Source organism: Podarcis filfolensis, assembly GCF_964270895.1.
Source record: "Podarcis filfolensis genome assembly, chromosome: 13".
Classification (NCBI taxonomy): Eukaryota; Metazoa; Chordata; class Lepidosauria; order Squamata; family Lacertidae; genus Podarcis; species Podarcis filfolensis.
Window position 1 is genome coordinate 7,789,591 of NC_139615.1, and position 10,855 is coordinate 7,800,445.

Genomic DNA, 10,855 nt, shown 5'->3' on the forward strand with positions numbered 1-10,855 from the left:
TCTTTTTCAAAGAATTGTCCTATACAGCTGTAAAATTCCATTATTTGGGATCTCCTCCAAACCTATGATAAAATTTGCAATTATTTTGCAGCAGAAACTTTAAATTTTGCAGTGCCCTCAAAACTGTATGGCTGATATTCCCAGCACGGTGCTCTATCGGTTACCACAAATGCAATATTGCCAAAATCACTCTCCCTTGTGCTAAAGTCTTGCAATAGTTTTGCAGTGTTTATAGCATAACTCCGGGGGGGGGGGGGCGCGGTGGGACAGAGTAACTGATACATCAATCTTGGTTCCTAGTTAACACCACTCAAAATTCAGCACTGTCCGAAACACTTCAAAACTGTGCCAAAGTTTTGCAATCATGGATTGGGGGTGACCTATGCCAAAGTTTTGCAAATGTTTTACAGCATTTCATAAGTTAAACTTCACCATTGCAAAACTTTGGCATAGGTTAGGAGCAGATCCCAATGTTTTTCATAGTTCACCCAAGTCTGTGCCAAGTCTGACTTTTGGTCCAAAAATTTCACCAGTATTTCCTTTCTAACCCTGCCTGGAGATGAAAGGGACCTTTTCCCAGCAGCACATGTGTTTTTACTAAGCTATTGATAAAGAGATTGACAAATGGGGGAATCTGAATAAATTTCATGTGGATATTCCAGAGCTTTGCTTTATATATATGCAAGGCACTGTAAATATAAACCCCAAATTTAGCTGTTCAAAGTTACATAGGGCTGCCATACCTCTAGATTTTCCTGGACATTACAGGGATTTCAAAGGTGGAAGTTATATCTGGGGGGGACTTTACGGAAGGCGGTGGTTTCTCCTGGATCTTAGGCAAGTAAACAAAAAAATTGTGTTGGTTTTTTTTTGGGGGGGGGGTGTTATTTAAAAAAACGCAAGTCATCAATTTTGGGATCTTGCTAAGGAAATGCTCAACAACAGTTGAAATATGGCAACCCTAAAGTTGCATTAGGGATGTGGGTGGCACTAAACCACAGAGCCTAGGGCTTGCCGATCAGAAGGTAGGCGGTCCAAATCCTCGCGACGGGGTAAGCTCCTGTTGTTCAGTCCCAGCTCTTGCCTACCTAGCAGTTTGAAAGCACGTCAAGTGCAAGTAGATAAATAAGTTCCACTCTGGCAGTAAGGTAAACGGCGTATGCATGTGCTGCTCTGGTTTCTCCAGAAGCAACTTAGTCATGCTGGCCACATGACCCAGAAGCTGTCTGCAAACGCCGGCTCCCTCGGCCTATAGAGCGAGAGGAGTGCGCAACCCCAGAGTCATCCATGACTGGACCTAATGGACAGGGGTACCTTTACCTTTAAAGTTGCATTGAATGTGCCAGAGAACCAATTTTCCCCCTCTGCCCTATCAGATAGAAACAGCAATTTTAAAGATGGGAATTTCTGACACCCAAAGAACATGTCTTAAGAACAGTGGGCACCAGATGGATTCTTAGAATGCAGACCTCATTAAAACCTCTGTGCCACACAATCATATCTTCATGAATGATGAATGCTTCTCCTTCAAGAGCATCAGGATCAACACGTCCAACTTTCACTTGAAGGAAGGACTTGTTTGGGAATGTGATCATGTTCGTGATATCAAATCCACCTCCCATTTCCCTTTTTTCATCAAAGGACATTGTTTGCCCTGCTGAGTTGTTAAACGAAATGCCTTGCAGAAAATAGTGGAGCTGATTCAAAGAGAACAAGGGGGGAAAAGAAAAAAGAAAAATATATACTGAAGGCCAAATATAAAAAAATGAGCAATTTCAATCCAGTGCATAGAAAAGTTAGAATATTGCAGTAGAAGGCTAAAATTCTGTACATGCTAAATATACAGGAAAACGGGTGCGCACAAAATGTTATCACTTTAAAAATATCATATTTCATGATTTGTGGCTTTGGAGTAATTGGCTAACTGAAATAATATTTTGTTTGCATTGTGTTACTCCCTTTTATATGACTATTGCTTATGAATCTGCACCTAACATAGACCAAGTATTAAAAATGAGCTATTTTCATTTAGCAGATAGAAATGTTACAAAATGATATCACTTTAAAAATGTCCTGTGTCACGAAGTTCAGACTTGGGGTAATTGGCTCATGGAAATAATATATTGTTTGCAACATGTTACCTGCCAAGGCTGCAGATCTTGAAACTGAAACCTTTTGTCTCCTGCCAGTGCTCTGTGCTTTGATCTGAGTGAATAAATAGCATGCAAAGCATGAGCGACAACAAAGACAGCATTGTGGATACTGTAGCTGTGGCCAGTCATGCCCATTTCGAACAGATGCCCAGGAAGACACTCTAACTTCTCCTCCCCTGTACATGTTTCAATATCTTGCATGAGCAGATCTGGAAATGTACAGTCAAATGCTTGCTCCCAGAAGTCTTTGAGAAAACCATCTGCCTGGTTCCAGTAAGGTTTTATGATCTGAAGAAATTCATTGAACTCAAGAAGCTCTTTTGATTGAATGGTAAAGGAAATGGCACCTTGAAAGGGCTCAAGATCCCAAGACTTTTGATAACTCAGTAATATGAAATCAATTTGTGTTGTCATGATCCACACCTTTCTAAATGATGTGATTTCCTTATTTTCAGGATCTCGTATAAATAAAAGAAATCTTAGCCAGCTCAGTGTCAGAGAATCTCCATAGACGATGAATGCATTGGCTTTATCATTTGTGACATCCACATAATATTCATTGAGCATGTTGAAAATTTCACCTCCCAAATCAAAATGAGCTACTTTTTCCATTCTTCGTGTGAAGGCTGAACAGATTCCATGTTGGTAAAGCAATGGCTCCATAGTCTGCAAGAAATTTTCTCCTCCATTGTCATCTGTAACAAAGAGTCCAACCCATGTCCATCCAAAATGGTGAAGCAAGCTGATAATTGCCATATACTGATGAGCTTCATTGGGCACCATGCAGTAAAAGGAAAGCAAGTGATCTATATCACTCTCCTTTTGTGGAAATGAGCCATATGTAAGCTACAAGGAAAAGTGCAGACATTATAAAGGTACGTGAGTCTAAATAATTTTTTGTGATCATTTTTCTGCTCATTCAACAAATGTTTGTTGAATAAATTTCGAGATGGTTAAACTGAATGCTTCTTCCAGTTTAAATTTTTAGAGTTGTGGTGATATTTTCCAATTTCTGAATATTTTATTTCATAAAGTATTTGTGTCTTGTCAGACATGTCCCTTTGTTTCATTTGTAGGGTGCAATCCTAATCTTGAATTCCTCTGTCTGTGGAGATTTAGCATTTGGGAGAAGCTGCACTACTTGGATTAACCCCAGATATATCTTTGCCATGTCTGATATACTGGCCAAATTCCACTAATGCACCAGAAGAATGCTACTCTAGTTGACCTGTTTGGAATCATGAATGAGATGCACACGGCACAGGGAAGTATCACAGTTACCCTGCAACTGGATTGAGGAACTGTGGTTTACCTGTTCAAGGTGTTGTGTGTGTGTTTGTGGTAGATATTTTTTGAATGCTTTTGTACTTCCTTGCATGGTGGTATGTTGGTGTCCTGTGCTCCTTCCAGCCAGGCTTTATGGGATCTCTCCAAAGAAGGAGAGCACGAGTTGTCATGACCTATGTGTGCTGCAATGGAATGCATGGCTGGGGACTTTCTTGAGAACAGACTATTTCCTTGGCAGGAAATTCAGGGCTAATTCAGGGCCACACTGATTGGAGGACACATCCTCCATAGTCCTCTGAGCCAGATGATAAGTACTGTACAAAGCTTCTGTCTCTCCATTCTTGCAGAACTCAAATATTACAAAATAAGTTAGCACCCTTTCATCAGTCATCTAGGTTATCCAGGGAGGTAGAGTCTAAGGTCAGCTTTATAAGTCCTCAGGTGGTCCAGGCTCCTTGCAGAGACAACTTCACTTGCAGTTGAAGGGAGGTACAGCGTGTTGGTGTTGGAAGTGTTCAATGAACTGCCTGCTGTCTCCTTGACTCAGACTTTCACTGGAGTAGCAATTTCTACTGGTAAGGAGTAATCTACATTTCTGATAGACATTCCAGCTCGTAATACATAAGCATCAGTCATATTCACTTTATGAATCTCAAAATCATTTTAAGAATGGGAAGAGAAGAGTGTGATTTGTGAGAAAAAAATTCATGTCCCAACTAATAAAACCTACCTGTGGAATCTTGTAGAGGCTTAGTGTATCAGCCATATGGAAGGAGGTATCAGAGCTAAGTCCTCCGATTATGGCTATGAGGTTTTTCTGCGAGTCACATTTGTAGTTTGGAACAAATCTATGCATTTTAAAGAGCAAGTCCAGAGTGTTACGATAGGTCATCCTTGCATCATAATAGCTGTCATAGATGTGGAATCCCAGTGTGACATTGGGCAAGAGGTTGGGATTCTTATTAATCACTTTTACAGCAAATGCCAGGGCCAGGGTGTGCTGGTAGAATTTTGTTATCATGCTGCAAATGAGGTTAGTTTAAGATTTCAGAGGAGAATTTTACAATGCAGGAAGTAGACAAAACAAATTGCCTTTCTGTCTCAAACTGATACATATAGAACTATAACCTTCTTATCTTTTATGGTGGTCCTAAAATAATAAACATCATACTCTTCATCCCAAATAAAATATATGATTCATCATGCCATCTCTGTATTATGTCTTGTTTGAATCTTAATCCCAGTGGCCCCCCCTTCCCCAAAAAACCAATAATCTCCACCTCTTTCTCTTTATACTCAAACTGGCTATGCAGGTGTCCATTCTTTGCATCTGGCCCAGAAAAGCAACAATATTTCAATGAAATTCTCTCAGACAGTCTCTGATTCATGAAATATGTTCTAGGAAGATTAAACAGAGTCTGTGCCCCAAGACTAGGTACAGCAGTATCATCTTGATTCTCCTCTTCTTGGTCCTTTTTACACATCCATTTGGTGCAATTAAAACCAAGCATACTAACCACATCTCCATATTTCTTTTCCAAATAGAAAGCATTCTCATTATCACAAAAGACAAAGCCATCATTTACTGCCTGCCAGCTTAGTAGGATGCACAATACTAAATAAAGTACTGGGAAGGATTAATCCCAAAAATGAAGGGGGAGGGAGAGTCTCTTACTGTGGATTATCAAACAGATTCTGTGAAGGGTTGTCCTTGAAGAAATCTTCAATGAAGGAATAATAGAACTGAGAAGCTATCCCACCAATGATGAGGCCACCTGACTGGTACCACTCATGCGGAACAGGAAATGTATCAGTCCCAGGGCACCTCATAGCTGCTTTGCACACAACAGGAGGCAGCAGAAAAAGCAAAGTGAATGACCACATCATCCTAGTAGACAAGCTTCTCAGCAATCTTGGATGCTCTTTGCCTATCAGTACCTGCAGAATGACTTAAGCAAACTACATTGCATGATTCCTGGCTTTGTCAATACAACACAACAAGAGAGATAGGCACACCTTACTTTAAAATAAAAACAGTATAAACACATGCTTTGGATGCTAGGTGAGATTTCCAACACTCAGATTTCAAGACAGACCAATAATCTGACAAAAATACAAAAGGAGACGAGGAAAACTGGGAGCCATGGCTGCCCCTTGATACTACTCCTATTTCCTCATGGTACAGAGGTTCATTATTATAATCCCTTTCATGGATGTTTATTGACAGTTTACTTATGCCTCTGGTGTTCTGACAAGGTGGAGAAAGTATAGTGATTTGGATAATTGTACGATGACTTAATAACTTTTGAAAAGTTTTAGTTCCAATGAGGTGTTTTGGTTTGGTTTTTTGCATCATGTTGAGTTGTGTGTTTATTCTCAGATCTTCCTACGTGCTGCCTCTGCCCCTTGGTGGCACAAAATTGGCAATTAGCTTAAAGTCTTCCATGGTAACTGAACACCAGTAGGAAAGTCAAAATGAATCCATTTTGTTTTGTGATTCAAAGTAGTAAATCTTGAAATAAAAGTCACTGTCCGACTCCAGTTTTGCCCTATGACTGGGCAGCTGTTATCTATCTACAGAATAAATTTGTGCCAAAAACAGATGTGTCATCAAGGAGAGGAAAAGTATACTCTTGTGACAAAAGCTATGAAATAAAGAGGCATGACACAAGTGAAGTAAGGGTGAAACATAGGACTGGGTTTATTTAAATTGAGCAAATTCTCTTCAGTGTGATTTTTCTCGAACTCTTTTGCTGTTAACCATTCTGGCAAGCCACTCACTGCCACCTAGCAGAAATTGGATTTAACTTCATCTACTTCCATCAGCCCCACACCTAAGGGGGGAAGGAGTCCTTGTGGACCCACCCCTTCTTGGGGCCCCACAACTCTAAGAAGGTGTTACATATTAGTTTCAGTTGTGATCTGTACTCAATGAGCAGGTCTTAGAACCCAGAAGAACATAACTGGGTCTCACATTTCTCTTTAAAGGTTTCTAAGGGTGCTCACCAAACAGCTAGCTGCTAAAATACTGTCCTTATCAGCCACATAACAGCCACATGCCATAGAATCATAGAACTGCATTATGTGACCCATGAGAGCAACAAAATAAGCAGATTGTACAACAGTGGAGGGATATAATCAGTTGAAATCTTTATTGACAGCAGCAGGCATGACATTGGGTCTCAGAATTCCTTATTCTGAGGGCCTTCTCGGTAGTGGCACCTGCCCTGTGGAACGCCCTTCCACCAGATGTCAAAGAGAATAATAACAACCAAACTTTTAGAAGACATCTGAAGGCAGCCCTGTTTAGGGAAGCTTTTAATGTTTAATAGGTTATTGTATTTTAGTGTTTGGTTGGAAGCCACCCAGAGTGGCTGGGGAAACCCAGCCAGATGGATGGGGTATAATAAATAAATAATAATAATAATAATAATAATAATAATAATAATAATAATAATTCCAGACGACCCATTTTGATGGAACGAATCTGCTGGGTTTAGACCGCCCCAAACCTATTCCATGGGAGTCAGCCACTGTTGAACCATGTTGTGGTGCAAGCCAAGCAAGCAGGGTCTCAATGGGTGACTGAGATGCAGATTCTGCCAAACCAGCTGGTTCCATCATCCCTGCTAGCTAGGGATTATGGGAGCTGTAGGCCAAAAACATCTGGAGGGCCGATGTTCCATCTTTGAGGAAGCCTGCCTTAAGGGGTAGCCCCAAGGCCTCCAGGGCTGATCTTGGCACTCTGGCCATCTTATACCTGGTCAACCATGATCCATCCTGGTGAATGAACAGCTGGCTGCTAATGGTGGGCTGCAAGTTCAAAAGCCATGCATGTCCCTGAGTAAACAAATTATGCAGCAAAGTATAGCATGGAAATACAGGCAGTAAAACCTTAAACTTTGCCCTTTAAAGTGAGTTCCAAAGTTTCCCACTTCTCCCAGTGTAGGGAAATGAGCACAAGTTTGGTAAGTTAGAAACAGTTTACTTAAAAATTATTCATAGGTCAAATGCACTGCTTAAGAAAACAGGCAGTACAACATAGTTGCAAAGTGGTGAAAGTTCCTCAATTATTGGCATAGAAACTCAAGACTGGCTAGAGACAGCCACATACTAACCAGCTCAAACCTTTTCACACATGGAGTTTCTCAGGTAGACTGAAAGGGAACAAAATCTTGATTACCTACTTTGTTCCACGGTGAGCAAAACCTTGAAGAACAGCTTATTCTATGATATTAATGCATTAATTAGACTTAATTCATGCACTAATTATATTTAAGTATGTTGGTGATATGAGGCTGGTTAACAAATCCAGAAAAATAGAACAGGACTTGGAGCAGCAATGGAAATGATGCACCAAGACAGATAGATCATTTTAAACAAATATTAGTAATAATAGACGGGGGGGGGGGAAGAATTTAAACCCTTACCTTCCATATATTTAATTTTTTCCAGAATAAGGTGAAACCAAAACTATTATTTAGTTATTTCTTCTTATAAGTTGCTCCCTGTTGTTCAGTTCAGGCCTCAGAACAATGATGTAGCATTTAGGGGCAAAGATGCAACATAGTAAACCACCACCGGAGGCCAAGATGGAGAAGATCTCCACAGCCACCATGCCCTTTCCACTTGTGCTCAGGTACGCTGGAATAAAGGACAGCCAAACACTACAAAAGAGCAACATGCTGAAGGTAATGAACTTGGCTTCATTAAAACTGTCAGCAGGTAACTTGCGGGCCGCAAATGCGGCAATGAAGCTGATAATGGCTAGCAGGCCCATATAACCCAAGACACAATAAAACATGGTGACAGACCCTTCATTACATTGCACAATGATTTCTTCTGTTAAAGAGTGCATGTCCAAATCAGGGAATGGAGGAGACGTCATCAACCACACAGTACAGATAGTTGATTGAATAAGAGAACAGGGAAGCACAACTGAGTAGGCTAGTCTTTTCCCTACCCACTTCCTTATGCTGGACCCTGGCTTGGTGGCCATGAAAGCTACAACTACAGTGATAGTTTTGGCCAACACACAAGAAACGGCCATTGAGAAGGTGATGCCAAAAGTTGGTTGCCGGAGGAGGCAGGAAACTGTGCTAGGTTCACCCAGAAATAACAAGGAAGAGAGGAAGCAGAGCAGGAGAGAGACCAGGAGAGAGTAGGTGAGGTCCCGGTTGTTGGCTTTGACTATGGGAGTGTCTCTGTACTTAATGAATGTTCCTAGCACCAAAGCTGTGATGAAGAAGAAAGAAAGGGCAAATAGTGCTAAACTAACCCCTAAAGGTTCTTCGTAAGATAGGAAGGTAATCGTTTTCTCAATGCAGGCAGTTTTGTTCTTGGTCGGATACTGAGCTTTTGGGCATCTGAAGCAATTAGTCATATCTGAAAAATAAACAAGGTCAAATTTCAATACTGATTGAACAAATTTTTGTCTTCTTCACTTACATAAAATTACACCTATTGGATCCATGTGTTTTAGTTTTCAGATATAAATGTTTTGATCTCCTTATTCTGAAAGCTATTATACTGATTCAGTTATTACGTTTCAAGCATATTTTGCCTTCCATATTACTTCTTTGCTCACATGAAATTCAACCTATTTCTTCCATGTGTTTTAAGTGTTCATATATGAGTGTTTTTTATTTTGGTTTTTTGGTTTTTAAATTTATATTCCGCTTTATGTTTTTAATAAAAATCTCAAAGTTGTTTACATCATATTAAATCAATAAATCAATATAACAATAGCAGGGTGATGTTCCTCCAGCCTCATTGAGGGGCCTCTTTAGCAGGACTGCTGAGTCTGGACCTCGTCCCCTACCCCAGTTGGAAAGGTAGCTGCCTGCACGTTCAAAAGGGCCTTGCAGGGAGCTGCCTGCATGTTCAGTGTATTTTTAGGCTTATTAAAATCTTTAGTGTGCAAAGTTGATAATATATGTATTGATATCCTTCTAACAGCATTTCTTTTTCACAAAAGAACATAAGCACCTGTTACATCAGGCCAATGACCCATCTCATCCAGCTTCCTGATTTCACAGTGGCCAACCAGATTCCTATGGGAAGCCTACAAGCAGGACCTGAGTGAAACAGAAGTCTCCCCCGACCTCCACACTTTCCAGCAACAGGTATTTGAAGATTTCCATCTCTGATGATGGAGGCACAGGAAAGCCACCAGAGGTCATAGGCATGAATAGCCTCATCCTCCATGAGTTTGTTGAATCCTTCTTTAAAGCCTTGAAAATTTGTGCCCATCACTGCCTCTTGAGGTAACAAATTCCATAGCTTAATCATGGACTTTATGAAGAATTTAATTTTCTTTCACCTGTTCTGAATCATCCCACATTCAATTTCCTCATATGCCCCAAACTCTAATGTTATATTTATCCTATTTTTATCTTGTTGCTCCTTACTCTTTTTGCAGTAAAATTACCCCCTCAAATGCTACCGTCTAGCCTTGCCATTGTCCTTGTAGGATGAAAAATATGAGTGCTACATAACTTACCATCCTGGTTTGATATTTCCCCTTCTGAACATGGAGCACAGCCATAGCAGCAAAACTTTTCCCCTTCTTTCTTTTTCTTCTGATTCCCAGGGTGGCAGTGGTCATTACACAGAGAAAGGGGAATCACCTATCCATAGCAGAAAAGTCTTTTAGGAGATCAGAAAAACTGATTGTTTAGTTGTCTTCTATTAATGTGGTTCACCACTCAGGAAAAAAAAAAAGGTTCAATATAAATAGCTGCCTTACACAGCTGCGTTGTCTATGGATCCCATTATTTGGAATCCCATTGAAACCTATGGCAAACTTTGCAATCATTTTGCAGAACAAACTCCCCTTTTTGCAGTGTCTGACTTTCCCACCAAATCCAATATTGTTCAATTCACTCCAAACCTGTGCCAAACTTCTGAATTCATGGATTGGGGTGACTGGTAGGGCCCCAAGTTTGGCAGGTCAGCCACACAGTTTGAGGGCTCTCCAAAATGTTAAGTTTATTCTGCAAAATAATTGAAAAACCTCTCAGCAGGAATTCCTTTTAGCCCTGCCTGGAGATGCAAGGTATTGAACCTGAGACCTTTTGCAAACAGTATGTGTTCTGTTACTGAGTTATTTTCTCCATGCAAGAGGAAAAGACGTTACCGAATGGGCTCCTGTGCATTAATTTCATTTATATACTCCAAAGCTTTGCTTTATACATATATATGGAAAAAATAGCTATTAAAAAATGTACTGGTTTTTTTCCTTAGCATTTCTAAGTGATGCCAATTTTGAATGTGCTCGGCAGCCACATTTTTCCTTGGCCATATCAGTTAGAAAAAAACAGTTTTAAACAAAATGCAATTCCTGACACGCAAAGAACACATCATAAGAACAGTGGGGACCAGAAGGATTCCTAGAATGCAGACCTGATTAAATC

The 10,855-nt window shown here is 40.3% G+C and overlaps 1 protein-coding gene across 1 annotated transcript in view; it reads left to right on the forward strand.

Annotated features, from left to right (window-relative positions):
* Window positions 1-10,079, forward strand: part of LOC310748501 (extracellular calcium-sensing receptor-like) — a gene marked incomplete at both ends in the record, with an annotated part of 49,584 nt that extends 39,505 nt beyond the window's left edge. The window contains one exon of the mRNA XM_083584331.1: window positions 10,033-10,079. Within this exon, the coding sequence (XP_083440457.1) occupies window positions 10,033-10,079 (47 nt within the window). The remainder of the gene's footprint in view (window positions 1-10,032) is intronic.
* Window positions 10,080-10,855: the final 776 nt, after the last annotated feature.